The sequence below is a fragment of the Asterias amurensis genome, chromosome 17 (genome assembly GCF_032118995.1).
Source record: "Asterias amurensis chromosome 17, ASM3211899v1".
NCBI lineage: Eukaryota > Metazoa > Echinodermata > Asteroidea > Forcipulatida > Asteriidae > Asterias > Asterias amurensis.
In genome coordinates, this window is record NC_092664.1 from 15,427,993 (window position 1) to 15,446,864 (window position 18,872).

The 18,872-nt window shown below is 38.3% G+C and overlaps 1 protein-coding gene across 2 annotated transcripts in view; it reads left to right on the top strand.

Annotated features, from left to right (window-relative positions):
• LOC139949683 (RNA-binding protein 24-A-like) overlaps positions 1 to 16,600 on the top strand; it is an 86,239-nt gene extending 69,639 nt beyond the window's left edge. For both annotated transcript variants that reach the window (XM_071948156.1, XM_071948157.1), the window contains exon 4: positions 10,598 to 16,600. In XM_071948156.1, coding sequence (XP_071804257.1) covers positions 10,598 to 10,946 — 349 coding nt within the window. In that variant the 3' untranslated portion in view covers positions 10,947 to 16,600. The remainder of the gene's footprint in view (positions 1 to 10,597) is intronic.
• Positions 16,601 to 18,872: the final 2,272 nt, after the last annotated feature.

Consider the following 18,872-nt stretch of genomic DNA (forward strand, 5'->3'; position numbering starts at 1 on the left):
TGAATTGAATTGACCCTTATACGTCAGTTAACCCAATTTTGTTATAAGTACATTGATGTATCTAAAGCACTACTAATCAGTACTTTCCCGAGTCCTGTGAATACTAATCAACAGGTATCGAACCTATTTGCCATTCTACCCAATGTCTTACCACTGGAGCACCTTGTCCGGTGGCTTTAGAAGCAGTTCGAATCCTATTTCAGTATAGTAGCGGGTACTGCAACAATTTAGCGGGCATGTATGCTGCGTGAAAGGGCGAGGGCACCAGTGCATATTCTCCTCGTTAAAGGGCACCCTATATGAGGACATTGTAAATATCTACTGCAGCATTTCAAGGGCACCAAGGCAATAAGCCTTTGTAAGGTATGGAGGACGTGATAGGAGTGTACGGTTTGGGTGTATACACACAAATTTACCCAAACCTTATAGTGTTGTAGCATTGTGTCCGCCATATCTCAAAAAGGCCTATGACCAGGGGGCATGGAGGCAATCGCCTTCGTTGCCTACGTGAAGTATCAGGCCTGACTACAGTACTCGGTAGAGGGGCGTGCAGGAAAGCACGTATCACCTTAAAACTAACGTGAGAGTTATTTCCTTGCTCTATTCTCAGCGGCCTGTTTTCCTGAAAACTTAACATGCGGTTTTCTTTCTTTGTAATTTTTCCTTCAACTTCTCAATATCAGCAATTCGTTGAAAAAAACTTATAGGGTCACTAACCAAAACATTCTTTCAATTCGTACATTTTATTGGGGATGACGTATAGCCTAAGTGGTATGGTATTATGTAGTTTATAAAATCAACAAAATGATATCATTTTAGTGTTGTTTTTTTCTTCTTTAATTTTTCAGGTGTTAATTTTCGCACGTAGGCCAACATGACCTGTTTATGCACGACTGCACATTATTATGATAATAATGAATTTCGATTGACGTTTGGTTTGAATGGGAAAAAAGTGGGACTGGAACTTTCTCTGACTTTTTGTTGTCTGCTATATAGACACGGCCCTGTAATTTTTTTATGATATGAGAGGCGATAACGGGGGAGGGGGGGGGGGAGTTTTTCCTCTCACTGCCCCATGTCATAAATTTTGCGTCCAAATTTGAAGTTTCCCAACGCAAAGTTGTCATCCATTAAGGACACTACACCATTGGTTATTACTCAAAATAATTTTTAGCATAAAACATACTTGGTAATGAAAAAACGAGAGCTGTTGGTGGTATATACAACATTGTGAGAATGTATAGTTTGTGTGTCAATGATTTCCCCCTAATGCAAACCAACAGAATCATAAGGATTTGATTAGTTGGGATTATGCTATTCTAGCCATTGCGTTTATTTTATAGGAACAGAGAAATGTGATTCCCTCAACCAGGAAATGCTTATGCCCCCTTTGGGGGAGAATCACCCGATTGAGAGGCATTGTATTCCCAAACCAGGTAACCCCTTTTGACAAAATGGCCATCAACTATTTTTGTTCGATGTGTTTGTCAGTTTTTTTGTACCAACACCTCAAGAAATCCCCAAAATACCTCCCTGTCAAAACTGATTCTTTCCACCAAAGCTACTGTTCTGTTTGTCAGAAGTGGGCATCAGTTAGAGGAGTAAGGCCCTTTGTTCAAAGTTGTCATGAAAATGTGCTCACTTAGTTCGTGTCGAGGGAAATAAACAAAAACACATCATTATTACATGCGAGAAGATTATAGAACAACCTTTAAAAAGTATCTACAATGTATCTTTTCTGACAAACACCTTGGGTCCCTGGTCCATCCCTGGTTGTGTATTGTGTACTTTGAGTGTCTCGGGTGGCCCAGTTCTTTATCCCCTCGATTGGAGACCGACACGTCCTTCAATATTTTTAAACACTTTCCTTCTCCTTTTTTATCTCTCTCTTTCTGTTCTTGCCTTTTTATTGAGGAATCTGACAGGAATGCACAAGAGGTATTTTCAGTCCACTTTGTAGCAAACTGAGTGATATTTGAAGTGACTACATAGGGACGCGACCGTATAGAGTCGTACATTCTGCAAATAGTAGAAAGGGTATCTTTACCGAAAGCAAACACCAACCAAAACTGTTTGTGTTATATTCCATAATAAAGTCCTTTGGAAATATTATTATTTTATTTTTTTTACTTTAAAACTTTGCCAAAATCGCTGAGAATCATCATTCTGCAATACAATAACAATCATTGGTTTTACTGAAAGCAAACACCAACCAAAACTTACTGTTTGTGATATATTTCACAAGAAAGTCCTTTTGCAATTTGTGGGGTTATTCCCTCACAATTTTGAACTCTTTAACTCTAAATTTAAAATTCAGAAAGCATCTTGTCCTTTTGCCGATGAACAGTACGCGGGAACAGTCCTAGTTTCGCTTTACACCAAAAAGCTGTTCCATTTTCGTAGCTCCACCCATTGACATGCAGTGTGATGGGTTTAACAAGAAGGCAATAAGGCAACATTTAGAAAACCAGTTCCACAGTTATAGGTTGCTTAGAAATATTAATTATTGGGGCAGTGGAGCACTTAACAGTAAAGTTAGCTGTGCACCGCCAATTTTAGGTATACAAAAAGTAGGTCTCGACACTGATGCTGAAAGTGTTTGAAGCAGTTGTTATAAGAAGCAGAGCGTGAAAAATAATTTACAGCTTTCACAAAGAATTTCATTTTGACTTGAACCGACAAAAGGGAAGAACGTGCTTGGTGTGTATGTGTTTAGTCCCCCCAAGTTCAAATTGGACAATTTGTACTACGATTGTTTATTAATGATTATTCTCTGTCGGTGTTAACTATTGGCTTTTAACGGGTTGTTTTCGCGTTAAACGTGGCGTGACTCCTTTCCCCTTTTGCCTTCTTTTTGTAAAGTCTGTCTGGTGGAAAATAATAAAAAAGTTTTATCGCAGCCGAAATCTGAAAAGTTTGCTTTTTAGCCCTGTATGAATTGTGTCAATTGGTCCATTACGGGTGCATTGAAGGATTAAAAGACTCCTTATTACACAAGTGGGAACATGTACACCATGAAGCCAAAGAGTACAGGATTTGGGGGGTTGGTGTTTTGTTAGTGTGAACACTGCAAGCAAATAATATAGGGCACCCCATGTCGTGTCATGGTTATAACGTCAACACATTCGAGCAAAAGAGATCATTGTTGAACTAGGTCCCTTAGAAACTCTCGTTTTGTCGGAATGAAATTGATACCATGATTTTATAAACGTTTTCAACAAGGTGCTTCCCGCCCACTTTCTTTTTCAAAAAGCACCTGCTTGTGGCCTGTACTATTTTGATGTATTTTGTTGGCGTCTGTCTGGTATCGAAATCAGAGTATCAAGTTTAGAAGTTTAAAGCCTGGTTCATACTTCCTGCAAATTTGAATGCAATACGAAAGTTGACGCCTCAAAATAATTCGCAACTAATAATTCGATTCGCGTTCGTATGAAGTATGAAACCGGCTTAACTTGAATAGACCTTTATTACGCTGTCACCATCTTGGTGATAATCCCTGTTTCTATAACAGTAATAAATGCTAACATTCATTGCGCCAACATGGCACCAGACTATTATTTCGTCCAGCCTCAGTTTGGAAGTTGGAATGGAGTGAAATCAAGATGGCCACACCGTGATAAAGTTCTGTACCCGAAGTGGTTTTTAGAAAAGAAGCCGGCCTTAGTTTTATATGAGGCGGGGGGGCAACAAAACCCACCCAATTGAGTAGGGAACTACGCAGCTGTCCGGGGTTCCAGCCGGGGGTCCACAGAGGTTAGAGGTCGGGGCAGTGAAATTTCCCCTATAACCCCTTGTCGTGATTGTTATAAATTTAGTCCACCTGTTCGTTTACAGTGTCTAATATTTGAAATTAAATAGGGATGCTTTTCAACACTGCACTATGCCACTAGCCAGCCGGGTCCACTTGGTGGAAATTTAGACTGGTATACGGTCTTCATAATGTTTTAACATGGCATTGACCATACCGTTCAGGGAGAACGCCGTGCAACCCAATTTGCCCATTTGCACATAATTTTGTTATTATGGGAAGCCACTCCATGATGCCTATTTGAGTGCACTGTTTGGTTTGGTTGTATACATACAACTCATCCCAAACCTAATAATAGTGTCAAAGGGTTGTGTCCACCATATCTCAAAACTGCTTATTTATAACCTGATAAGACTGTCAGTCTGGAAGGCTTTTCGCTGCCTTCACCCAAATGCTTTTAACCAAGTCACGAATAAAACCCCAAAAGAAGGAGACAAAAACATGAATCTAACCATAACTCCATAGCAACCTGAATCCGCTCTAATAATATTTCCTAGTCTCTTTGTGTCGCAATTAGAGGCTAGACCCTATGCACACCTCATCCCGGCGTGTGTATACAAATGCTCTCTAGCATTTAGACACAGTTTTTGTTATCAGTGTTTGTGTTTGTCATATATTCGCTCTTTTCTTTCCCACGTTCAAGTCAGTTCTCAACACTCAGCTATTTTTTGCAAAGGTCACAGATCTTTTTAGAAGTCTAGACTTATTGATAATAAGTCTTCTCAAAAGGTCTACTTTTTTATGGCAAAGTTGGTCTACAACCGTCCTTCAGTTCTTGTAAAACAAATTGCCACGTCACTAATAATAGTTTCCATCGTCAATAGTCTATTTTTAAAAACAACATGTATCGTCATAAAAGTAGTACTGTTGTTAAAAGCACTGAACCCAATCGGTAATTACTCAAAATAATTGATAGCATAAACACTTACCTGGTAACACAACGAGCATCGTGGAGCTGTTGATAGTATAAATAAATTTGTGAGGGGATGTATTCTCACCCAAGTAACATAATACTTCAGCTGAAGCCTTTTATGCATCTGAAAGCACACACATTTGTACAAGGCTGTTTTTTCCTTGACATTATTTTCGTGCAACTGCGAGTTTGTTATGTTATGCATACATATAATGTTGGTAACACCAAATGAGAAAACTGGTCTTTGGCAATTACCAAACGTGTCTACTGTGTTTATTATAGAGGAAAAGTTACTTGGAAAAAAATTCATTTTTTATTTGCCAATACCTTCTCATTTGAGTTGACCTTTTTTTTACATACATCAGAATGCCCTTATGCACAAAGTGAATATAATAGCCCGTGTATGTGACTTACCATGTTTACAAAACAGCCTCCAGAGCGGTTGGACTTCCATGCAGGCACGACTTGTGCACAGCTCAATGGAAGAACACAAGTCTATATATATTATTTGATGAAGCTTGTACTGTTTGATGTTTACTTTTGATATGAGGAAAATGGCACATCTCAACGTCTCCAGCTGTTATATTTATAAAGTTCTTAAACTGTTATGGATATTAATACACTAAAATGTGATGTTTCTTATTACGACCAGTGAAGTATCTTGACGTATATTCACACATTCATGCAAGATCATCACTGGTCATAATAACATGAAAGATACTTCACTGGTCATAATAACATGAAAGATACTTCACTGGTCATAATAACATGAAAGATACTTCACTGGTCATAATAACATGAAAGATACTTCACTGGTCATAATAACATGAAAGATACTTCACTGGTCATAATAACATGAAAGATACTTCACTGGTCATAATAACATGAAAGATACTTCACTGGTCATAATAACATGAAAGATACTTCACTGGTCATAATAACATGAAAGATACTTCACTGGTCATAATAAGACACATCAGAAAAGCCCCCTCTGTGATAGGTTGTCCGTTTTGAAATACATGACGACAGGGCCCAATTTCATAGAGCTGTTTAATGCATAAAAAGTAGCTGAGCACAACAAGATCGTGCTTACCGGAATGAGGTTAACAGCCAAACTACCATGTCTTAAAGTACAATTTTTGACTGGTAGTGCTCATTTCTGTTTAGTGAAAAATTGTTAAGCAATACTTTATTGAAACTAATAGATGTTGAATTTGCATCGGGGATAAAGAATTATCATTATTATTATTATTATTATTATTTTCCTGGTTTTACCCATACACCGATGAGTGCTAGCACTGATACTCATTCCCGAATCCTGTGAAAAAAATATCACAGGCATGTTACTCGGGTGGGATACCGAAATACTTCATGCGTCAGCAGCTGCATGAAATTGGGCTCAGGTATTAAACACACGCATATTTCCCTTCCATCGGGGCAAGCCTATGGGCATTGTCATAATTTAAACATTTAGACCTACCATGAGAAATACAATCATGTTTATGACATGTTGTCACGCAAACTATTAAACATCCACCAACGAGTTTGCACATTAAGGTTAATGGCTTGATGCCTTGCCCAGTCCCATGCGAGGTTTCCAACATTCGAAACTCCACACGTTCATTCCCCTGCTCGTCGTATTTCGCTCATGCTCTTTGCAATTTAATGTTTGTCTATATAACCTGTTTAACAAAGACCATGTCTCCCATGGCACATATTAGAAGAAAATGCCATGCCCAAAAACCACACTCAACTGAACATTTATAGGGATAGTTTGGCATTGATAATGTAACTGGCTTAGGATTTTCGATGGCGTGGGTTTTGAATCCCAACGCTGCCACCAATTTTGTAACGGGCTTAGTACGTGGTGTGACGTGGCAGAGCCCGTATGGGCAAAGCCCGCCATTTTTACGAAGGAACTGAATTGAACTAACCACCGAAAAAGGGGAATTGGTGTCATAGGAAACCTGTGCCCAAATGACGTGCATTTCAACATTGTTATTAATTCGCAGGAAAATTGCTCCAACGATTGCGTACAATCTTGAACATTCAGGTCAGTCTTGACACGTAAGCAGTTCCTGTGGGGTCATGATTCAGCTCCGGGTCATTTTGGTTCACTGCGGTACACTCTGCGTCAGTTTAACCCATGTTTGTGTGGGTCATTTTAAGACACAAGTACAGGGTCATTCTGACTCAAAAACGGGTCAGGACTAACGGGACACAGATACGGGTCAACTCTGACCCGTGAGAGTTCAAAGTGAACTGCATTCATCCCTAGTCCAAGCGCCCACACATCAACCCCCTCTCCCCCAGCCGTAATCGGGCTGATTCTCCCGCGGGGGTATTGATGTACTCTCGCTGCCGGTTTGTATGTCTACGGACCTAACAACCATATAATATAAATGATTTGTATTGAACCCTTTTCGGGTTGATCCCCAAGGGTCTTCACAGTGTCACGATTCTCCCTTTTATCTTCTCCAGAACCATGTGGTTTTTAACGCAGCTTAGGCTTGATTTTGAGTGGTGTTTTGTTATCATTATTAAAATGTGCTCACACATTTCTTTACACTGGTGGGAGTTTCGTACTGCCCACTATAAAGGTTTTTAAGTTTGATTTTGAGTGAGGTGTTGTTATCATTATTAAAATGTGCTAGCACATTTCTTTTCACTGTATGGGTTTTGTAACACTCTGCCTATCGTGTAACGGTTTTAAAGTTCGTTCACAGTGCGGTGTAGGTTTTGATTAAGTGGGTGCATATTACATCCGAATGTGCAAGATTATCTAGAACCTGGGGATATGTTAGCGTTTGCAAAAGTATAAAAGAAGCACGGTGCTTAAGTGAACTAAATCCGCCATTTTGTGGAGTCAAAGAAATGTTGTTCTTCAAAATAGCGGACCGTGTTAGTTTTGAGGGCCGCACTATTTTGAGGTATTTATTTTTTGAGTGGATCATTAAATTTTCCTTATTAAAAACAAACACTCAATAGGTCAACCAGTTCTACATGCAGTATTATAAGGAGCATACTTGGTTAAAATTAGCTGTATAGCTTCACGGATTCGATGTCTTCTAAATTTTGTTATCTATACTATCCGCCAATTATCCCTAGAGTTCATTTACATTTTACCAACGCACGCCACAGTAAAACCACCCCAATCTGACACAAACTTCAACTCTTGCCCTTGTACATTAAAAAATAAAATCCATCAACAAATTATTCTTCGATTGTGTCAGCAAAACCACATCATCGTACGATAGGGGCCTGCTATTATAGATCACATTTTTGCTATTGTTGAGCAATCAAACACTTGGTTATTTATTGCCTAAAGTGGGGTATTTTCTCCTTAGATTTCGTGCACTCTGTTTCACACCCGACCCGGTGACAGCTAAGAGAAGAACACACAAGCAAAAGTGGATAATAATAGCTTAACAATTGTATGTCCCTTAAAAGCATTGCTTCGCTTCCCCGAGTAACTGTACCCTTCGTGAACTGTGTGTACCCCCCCCCCTCCAAAAAAGAAGAACATTTTAAAGAAGAAGACATGAAACTATTGTAAAAAGTCGGTATTCCGCCAAATTTTTGGTTTTCCCTAAATAGTTCCAAGTACCTACACATAGCCAAATATAAGTGTCTTATTACCATCGGTTTGTTTTTTTTCACAAAAAAAATCCATCAATGACCAACTAAATAAAAGAGCTAAATATTGTTTAATAGATAACCCTCTGACCCCCACGTCATCAACCTAGTATGCCCATAATGACGTTTCAGTGTACACTGTAGAAGGTTGCTAGACCATTCTCTCCGGCCGATACCTTTGGACACCACACCACAAAGGACAAAAATATCCGCAATTAGATTTTTGAAATTATCCCGCTGTGATATTAAATCGGCACCTAACAAAATTAACATTTGACAACAATGTGGAAAGGAAAAAATATCATAGTATACACAGTGATTTGAAAGTTTGAAGGACTCTTCCTTTTTTGTACACGCCTGTGGGGTGATAATACTCTCAACACAAGATTTATTAGACTGTCTGGACGCCCGCAGCGTTTCATTGTTGCCAGGATCTATAGGGGAACGTCAGACGAGAGGCGGGGAACTTAAGGGCTTTAAAATGTCGTTGTGTTCATTGCCACTAGCTGTTTTTAAAGGAATGTGTATTGAAAAGGGGATTTATGTTTGATATACCATGTTGGTTTAAACTATGACAAATTTAAGATCATAAACTAGTTGTGCTCCAACTCTTGGCCGAGCGGGGAGGTGTCGGCCTGACACCATTTATTTGGCAAGTATGTATATACAATAAACACCGTTTAAATATTGTTTAAATGTGAATATCGTTTAAATATCGCTGGGTTTATTTGTTTGTGTGTGTCCAAATTGACAGCTTTGCTTTTCGAAGGCAAAGTTCACGACAGATCTCTTTTTTTGGTGAAAAAAAAAAAAAATCTTTTGTCGGCCCTAAATTTTGGAGTGACACTTACACACAATGTTTGTTCGTTTTCAAATTATGCAATTTTGTATATATTATTATGTTATCATCACAAATCACTGTGATATTGATGAAGTGGCGGTATTTAATGTATTGTAACACCAAACTGCTGCACTTATTCTATCCTAGAGAAACGTTTCGTTGGTTGTGTTTTCATCTTCGAAAACAACGTTTTTACTACGTCATGACGTAGTGACGCGTCATGTGACACTTCACATGTAGCAGTTGGTTGTTCTGTATTCAGAGCGATTACAGTGCCAAGGTGAATGTATGAACACGACTCTTGGGGGCTGTTGTTTCAGGAAAGCATTGAGAAGAACTAGTTGCTTATTACCTTATTTGCTTAGCGAAACAAATCGTGGCTAACATAAAATTGTATGGTTTACTGCTAGGATAATTGCACACAACTCCAAGTGGTGTGGCCGTCTGTTATTATATGAATTTGTGATCAAGATTTGTGATTCGGTAACTAGACAGCATTACTTGTTCTAAGTCATTGGTGAAATCAGCGGTTAGCCTGGGGATCCTGAAGCGGCAACGACGTTTAGGGTCTGCTAAACTTGTTTCCCTCCCCACCCACCACCTAAAAAAAAATAATAATAAATAAATAAAAGAAATCGAGTTTGAACGATTTCGCCAGCAGGTTTTGTAGAGAAAATAATCTTTGCCTGTGAGGGCCGTCGACCAACGCATCGTTAACCTTGTACATGTTGACGTCATGTCTTTCAAAATTGCAGTCATTCAGGTTTCCACTTATTTTTTTTTTACAAGTTCAAGTTCGGCTCCTTTTTGTTTTCTCTCGTCTTTTTTACCGTGCGGATCGGTCAGGCTTGATGAGCGATTGCGCTCCCCTAGCACGGCGTGACAATAGGAGGCATGACGCGAAGTAATAAAAACTCGCCGGGTGGGCTCGTGCCGAAAAAAAAAGAGAGAACGAAAAAAAAAAAAAATCAATTTGATTGATTGATTTAAAACTTCTCAATAAATGTTTATCAGAGTTTTAGTACGGAAATTTGTATGTGCATCGACACGGATAACCGCGCCGAATAACGGTTAGAGAGTGCGGAGTGAAAACCAAATTTTCTATACTATACGAGAGCAACTTGGAGTAGGGTTTTAAGTACATTTTGCGAGACAGCATTTAGAGCTGAGGGTTAGCAACTCTTCTTAGAACAGTAGTGCATGTATTGTACAGATAGTGTCCCTAAACGCAAACTATGACATGAATATGCTATAAGTGTGTGATGAATAATATGCTAATTATGTGACTCTGTACTAAAACGCACACTGTGTCATGAATATGCTAATTGTGTCTTGAATATGCTGATAGTTTGATTATGTACTCAACATGCTTTCCTTTCTTTGATATCTCCCGCTACAGGTTAATTGCTCAGTACGTCTACCCCCATCATTACTACGTACCGGCAGCAGCAGGACCTACCTACCAACACCAGCAAACTGGACAGGGCGGCTACGTGGACTACTCGAGCGCCTACGCGGCGTACCACCAACACCAAAACGCAGCCAACATCGACCAGTACACGTACGCGACCAGTCCGGCAGCCTACGTTCCCACGTCACCCACCAATGCCACCTTCCAGTACCAAGTGCCCCAGACAGGCCAGCCGGCCCTTCAACAACAGGCTGCACTGCCCGTCAGCACGTCCAACATCTACCAAGCCCAGTTCCCAGCGGCGCAAACTGCCCAGCAAGTCTGTGAGCGGATGTAACACTTTTTTGTCTTCTTATTTTCTAATAAAGAGCGGAGAGACTTGGGGAGAGTCTACTAATTAATATCCACGTGATCTGAAATTCTTTCTGTATCCTTTGCTGTTGGGAAAAAAACATGCTTGACCACGGCTGCTTAGTGTTTACTTACTCGGTCTCTCTTCTTGGTTTGTCTTGCGTACCTTTTCGTGTCTCGACACTCAGGTTTTATCCTCCCGTAAATGTCCGTTGGAAATGTTCGCGTGATGTCACTGGTTGCCTATTGGTCAACTTGCTCAAAGTGCTTACATTCATCTACGTCACTGGTTGCTGATTGGTCAACTTGCTCAAAGTGCTTACACTCGTCTATTTGCTCTTTGTGGAAAACATCATACAGGAACTGTTTCTATGCGAACTACTGGAGGAAGTTCAAACTTGTAAACGCGGGATTTGGGGAAATTTTTCGCAAGTCATTTATCTCACGGGAACACCAGAACCGTGGATGGAAGACAGACAATTAGGAACCACTTCACAACTTCTTCAAATTGTTCAGCAAGAAAAACAAAAATATCGCTTTCCGAGTTTGTTTCCGAGGAAAGTAACAGCCATGAACCGGTCGCAATTCGGGCTGTGTAAGGTTTTATATTTTTTATTTTCCTGCTCACCATGTTTGTGAAATGAGTCTCGCAAGTCCCACTTTCATCATAGAGCTAGTCCTAGCTCTATGCTTTCATGGACCCGCATCAGCTCAAAAAGTAGCTTAGCACAACAAATGTATGCTTACCAAAATAAGGTTACCAGTCAAACTGATATGTCGTACGATTTGTGACTAATATCCTGCTCAATTCTACTTAGCAGACAATAGTTGTTCAGGACTATTTTGTGCTTAGAAGCGACTCTATGTTTTTGGTTCTGGGTTTAGGGTTAGGGTTAGGGTTAATGCAATCGTTCCTGGCAAAATTTGAATATCATGTGCTTAGGAGATACCTGAAAGATTTAGGTTTAATCACGAGGTGTTGAAAATTATGGATTTTTTTAACCAAATAATTTATTTTAGCTATTATTATTATTACTATTATTATTATTATTTTGTTTTTTGTTTTTTTTTGGGGGGGGGGAGACACACAAAACCATGACTATTCATAAAGGTCGTCTGAATAATGAATATTAAAGTGCCTTATGGAGAAGAATGAAAGTGTGATTAATACATTCAAAACGCCGTTCATAAATAGATGAATATTCATTTACATTGCATCCAGTTTCATTAATATGCAGGAGCCAAGAAGCCTTTTCTTAGTAAAAAACAGTTCAGCTCATTGGTGAATTTTTTGTTCAAAGGTAATATCCATGAGCTCAAAAGCCTGTTCTGTGTTTAAACAGTTGTGCTCATGGCAATTGCCGCTCGGTTCATAAATATTCATGAGCCGAATAGTCTGTTTTGTATAAACAGTTGTGCTCATTGGTTACATTTTATTCCAGAAATATTCATGATAGCTTCTTACAATAAACATCATGGCACCTATACCGGCATTTGATAATACAGTACTACTAGTTGTGCAGGTAAAACAAAAATCCTTGCCATTAAGTTGTAAAAAGCTATCAGAAATTCTGTCAACTTACTGGGAAATCGTCTTTCATAACCCACAGCAATGGTTAGACAGTTAATGCATATTCATTTATTCAGATTAATTATGTATTCGTTCAAATTAAGATATTCATGGCGCATTTAATCATATTGGTATATACTATTCTAAAAGTGCATTTTCTGTTCCTTTTTGAACATTCGCTGCATTTTTGTTTTTTGAATCTGAAACTATGCAAAAAGAAATATTGAGGACAGAAAACTACTGTGCAGTAACTTGACTATATTGACTGTGAAAGGGGTCTTTCTCGTAGAGTGTAAATGGTACATGTGTAGTGTGCTAACACTGTGAAACATTTCAGACTACAGTACTTTGTATTTACATATGCAAATTATGCAAGTTTAATTGGATCTTTGAAGAAAACAAAAACATGTGTTCAGAAAAAAAATCCTCCACATGAAAATAACTTTCCGAAGTCGGACCCAGTTTTATAAAGCTGCCTTTCGGCAAGCAACATGGGTGTGAAGACTTCAGCACAAAAGAAAAAGTGTATATAAAACATCAAGAAGATTTGACAACACAGTGGATTTGCATTGTGGCGTCACTCATCTATTTATACAAGAACTGTTTCATAAATCCCGTAAGCACAAAAACCTTGCTTAGCACAAAGGAAGAGAAGCTATTAATGTGACAAGATTATAGAGTGTATCTTTCCTTCGAGAATGATGTCTTGCTTTATTTTTTAATAATGTCTCTTTTCAATTTTGAATTTATATTTCCATCCACCCGCAGTGTACTTACAATAATCCGAGCCATACAATGTTTAGTCTGTTCATTGTTATGTACATGTTAATTATTATGTTAATTCTATTAATGCAAAATAAATAATTCATTAAGACAGTATTTTTTGTTCTTATAAGACAATCGTTTCTTTGAAATAACACTTCAACATCAAACATAGCAGGAGTAGGAGCAAGGCTTCATGTGTTCCTTAATAAACGAATAATGATCGTGGTTATCACAGTTGGGACCTGGACACGATTTCATAAGGCGTGTAAGCGTAAAAACTTGCTAAGCAGAGATAAGTGTTGCTTACATAAACATGTTAACCAGCCAAAATTACATGAAGTTTGAAGTGTTGTGACTGGTGCCCACTTGATGTTTGCTTCGCAGAGAAATTTTTTAGCAGTATTTTCTGGTAAACAGCTTTATGAAATTTTGCATTTTGGCTGATTCCATTATAGTTATTACGCCAAAATTATCGCTTTACAAACTTAATTTGCTAAGCAGAAACTGTTCAGATTACCGGTCATATCCAAGAGTACATCACATGTAAGTTTGGCAGGAAAACCATTGTTTGCTTGGCAAAACAACTTTCCCGTGCTCAGTCTATTTTTTTTTATGCGAAACAACTTTATGTAATTAGGCCCATCACACGTATCTGGATATAGTGCCTTAGATAGAGGGAAGTAGATGTTACAGATAGTAGGCTATTAATAATAATAATATATATTCAGTAATAGATGTACACATAATATCAAGGGTATAGAATCTATCTGGTTATTCTTTTTTTCTTTTTTTACTACTATTATTCGTACTGTTTAAATAGTAAAAATTTAAATACTTTTTAAGATTAATGTGTAAAAATGATATTTTGAAGCTCAACCCAAATGTATTGACTTAAAATTTGATTTAACTTAATGCATATTGTGTTCAGCAACCTTAAAAACAATCCGTCCAGTTTTTAAATGTAGCATTTTAATTAAGCTATCGAAAATAGCGTTAATTAATTTATTATATTTTTTAGAATAGGCCCACGAGGTCGTTTTAAGTAGATGTAGAAATTAATTGATTTTTTTCTTTTTCCTTTGCTATTATGTTGCTGCCAAATAATTGTTCTGAATTCCTCTTGTGGAGAAATTATTTTGTACATTTCATTTTTTTATACATATAATTAATTTGGCACCACAAAAAAACGAGAAAAAAAAATTGTCGATGATAACTTTCAAACAATGTACCATAACTGCCTTTACAAAAATATTGTCTTCCGAACATAGTTTTTCATTACACCCTTCCCTTTTAAACGAAGAGTGTTTATGTTTTCGACCTTGTAATTTGTACAATTATAGTCAAAGTACACAGGGAAAACACGTTAAAGAGTGTTGTCTTCCATATAAACGGTTAACAACAAAGTGAACAGTCGTTCCACAAAACATAATGTCATCAACAAAACTCCATTATCAAATATTACAAGAATTTCTTTTTTTTGTAAATACACTTTATTTTCTACACTAAAATTCAAATAATCTTCAATTCAAATTGTATGGATTTTACTCCTGGAAATAATTATATTTATTGATTGGGTACACAGCTTTCTTTCCTTGAATGTCCATTTGGCACAATGAAAACGTCATTATGACGTCATGTACAAAGCAAAACAATCAGATGACGTTAGTTTATTTACTTCGGTACTACTGTGGATGTTTTTAAGAGCCCCGAACTCAAGCTCTGCTTTTTTTGATCAGCAGAGTGTTGGTTCGAGTCCCGATTGAGACACCTGTGTCCTTAGCAAAACACTTAGCTATTGCTTCGTCCTTCGAAAGGGACGTAAAGCTGTAAGCCCCGTGTGTTGTTATAAAAAATATCAACATACGTAAAGACCCCAGCACACACTTATCGCAAAGAGAAGGGGTTCGTACCGGTGTGTCTGGCAGCGTGGCTATCTTCAATCATGAAAGCTGCACTAAAAAGGAAGAAAGAATGAAAATATTTGTCAATGAACGATACAAACAAAAGTGTGTGACCCAAAATATACCCAAAATATAACAACACTGGCTACCATAATATTGTGCTGTTTGAACCAACAAGTTCCCCTTTTCCATGTAAAGGGGAACCATTGATATTTGTATATTCAAAAACTATCATTCTAAGTAAAGGTACACTGCAATATTTTGATATTTTGACAACAAAGCACTGAGCATGAGTACCAGTTATTTCCCAACCACTCTTAAAGTAAACTGAAACCCGGTACACCTAGAAAAAGTAATAATTATCTCGACTAAAATGTGCACGTAAATAAAAGTAGTTAAAATTAATAACAAGCAGAGCACTAGGTAGTTAATACGTACTGTCCATTTCCATACGAAGTAAACAATACTGTTATTATTGTTATTATTTTTTAGAAGCCACCTGTACATTTTTATATAATATATATACTGTTCTTCCACTCTCAATTATTGTAGAATAGAAGTTAATGTAAAGGCTTAAGTCGACAGTTGGTGCGATACCACGTGTTTTGGCCTAGGGCGACCTCTGTCGAAAATATGAGGTGAAGGCGTTTATGCTACGTCATCACTGACGGTCACCATCAGTCAGTAAATGTCAACGACTGTTGAATGAGGGTAAATAAGGTAAAAAGGGAAGTTCGGAATACGACTTATACCTATAGAACGGAAGGCTATTTCTATAATAATATTAGACCTAACTTTCATCTACGATGGTATGAAGGGTTCGCAACCTATAGAACGAAACTATAGTATAATAATTAAAAAAAGTAGATACAAGTTCTTATGAAATAGATTTTAGCACGTAATTTAGATTTCCTTCAATTAGTTTATATGTTAATTAAACGTTAATAATATTGAGACCCAGCCATGCGACGGCCATTTTGTGATGGTGCATTTTGCCCGCCAAGCCACGAGGGAAGTCAACCCGTTTGCTATCAACCAAAGGGTACCTCGAAATCAACACAAAATGGCCGCCGCGTCACATGGTCTTTTACTACAGCCAAAGAGCTCATAAGAAATTAATAGTAGTCAATTGTATAAAGAAATGTTACAAGGCCTTTTTGGTTTTAGAATACGTTAATACCTTTTAAAGGGAAAAGCGACAATAATATTGAATATTTTAATTAAATTATATGTTGTAATATTAATATTTACGGATTAAGGTATTAAATAATGTTGAGGCTATGAAACCGAGAACCGATCTATCATGGTTGAAAGAAAAATACCGCATGATGTAGTAAGCAATAGAAAGACACACAGAGTGCCACACTGTGGAAATAAAGATGCCTCGTATGTCAACGTAATGTACATCTTGTCCGACCCATTGACTCATTGTTTCAATTCGTGTTCTGTTTTGTAGTTTTGAAGTTTTTCGTTACGGAATGTACACGTCTTAGTTTGTATTAGCGAGGTTTAGCTTCACGTTACGCAAGCAAATAGTGTGAAAGTGAACGTCAAAAAGACATGTTGTTTCTGGGTGACGTCACCACTTCGGCTTATTGCATGCTCACGTATGACGTCTGAGCGCACGTACGTTCCTGACGTGAACAATTTGTAACTTCACGTATGCTTAAAACGAGATTTTAAAGACACAATTTTCCGACGCTCAAAGGAATAGCAAGTAATATTATCGCATCCATATTGAAACATGTTTTGAACTGTTAATATCATGATACCAAGTGAACAATCTACGATGGCTCTGTCACAAGGACCATCTTTCTCAAAACACAATCCCGAGTGTACAATTTCCCATTGTTTTTAAGGGGATCTGCACGGGACAATCGAATGATTTAAGTGCTATTCACACGTGAGCAATTTAACTGGGGTCCCTTGCTTAATTTTAGCAAGGTTGTAAAATGGACAGTACAATGCTACAATTTAGCAAGCGACCCTTGCTAAATTGCCCTCGTGTGAAAAGCCCTTTAGAGGTAGTCTCTTGAGCTTGAATTGACACGGCTACTTTGACTATAAAATACCTCTCGATATTGGTGTGTTTTGACCGTCAATGCCAGATCGTGACGTAGTCAACAAGGCTACATGCCAGATACCCGGCTTCATAAAATATTGTCACTCTGGTCGTTCCCAATAAATCGTTCCCCTGCTCTGCATGATGTCTGAAACTGGTATCACCTTGTGCCCCGTTGGGAACGTGTCGGCAGAAATGAAAAGACTTCTGGGGCGCCAGGTCGGGAGAACAGCTGAGTTTTACCTTTAGAAAGTGAATTTGTCTTTTAGTCATTTCAAAAGTATGAACTTGAGAAAGACTCTGCTATGGTCGAAACGTCAGGCCATTTTTTGCACTTCTCTTCAACTAGCTTTCGATGCTGCCTCAAAAGGAAAACACGCATGATGGTAAACTTGCTGTCCCCCCTGTGACGCAAGCACTAGTTATACAAGCAGGGATTCGAACCTACAAACACATATTTGTTACATCCCTGCGGAGACATCTTCTGTTCTGTCCTTTGTCCCACAACTTTCCTTGTGGATTTATCAAGTCTTTAGACCATTGTTTTTCCTTTCTGTCTTGTTACCGGTCTTCATATAGGAGATGAATATGAAATCTGTTACATAACTTGAACATTCCGTTTCCCCCCCCCCGCCCCTCATTGTGTCTTAACTGTGTGCCCGGAATGTCAGATAGTGTGTTAATGTATAAATGGGAACATTTGAGGAGGGGACTCTTCCCCCATATTGGACATGGTATAGACTAAACCAAAGAAAACGCCATCGTCAAACGTGTAGCAACAGTTTAATAATATAAAACTGGATTTATATAGCGCCAAATTACCAATGAATGTAAGGCGAAAAGGAGAAAAGAAACACCAAAGTAACAGTGACAACCAGCTAGTGAGAACAGGTGAGTCTTGAGACCCGTTTGGGGAAAGTAACCGTGCTATATAGGTAGAAGGCAGTAGTGGAAAAGGCTCTCTCACCAGCTTGTTTACGTGACTCGTATACTGTTCAAAACGTCGAGACCAAATCGATTCTTCTCAGAGCCAACACTCTTCGAAGGAGATTGTATACACATGGTTAATACACGCAAGTTTACAGTTTATGGTTGTTTGCGTATCACCAAGTAGATTGTCGATGGTCGAGGGAGTAGAACTACGGGCAGTCATGAGCATCATGTTATTTCTGTCGGGCAAGATTGCATAGAGAGATGACGGTTAATGAAACAGTCGCATACCATTCCACCGGGATTCATTATTCTATGTAAGCCGGTAATGACGAACACACAATAAAACCAACCTTTTCTTTAGCATTAAAGTAAGCCATGTTTTTGTACATTAGATAAACAAAACCAGAACAAAAACCACAACGGGTGTCCTACTAGTTACGCGGTGCCGTCAATCAAAGCTCTAACAATATCGGTAGCAGAATGCCATTCTTATAATGCTGAATGATGCCGAGTTATGCAACCTGAAGAACAAGCGAAAAGAAACCCTAATTTTCTTGTACAAAATCTGGCTGACGCCCGTCGCGCCGGGCTAAGTTGTGGGATTTGATTTGCGTACTACAGCAGCATTGTCCCTTGTAATTGTATAAAGAAGGCAAAATGAGATCATAGGGGGGACCAAGG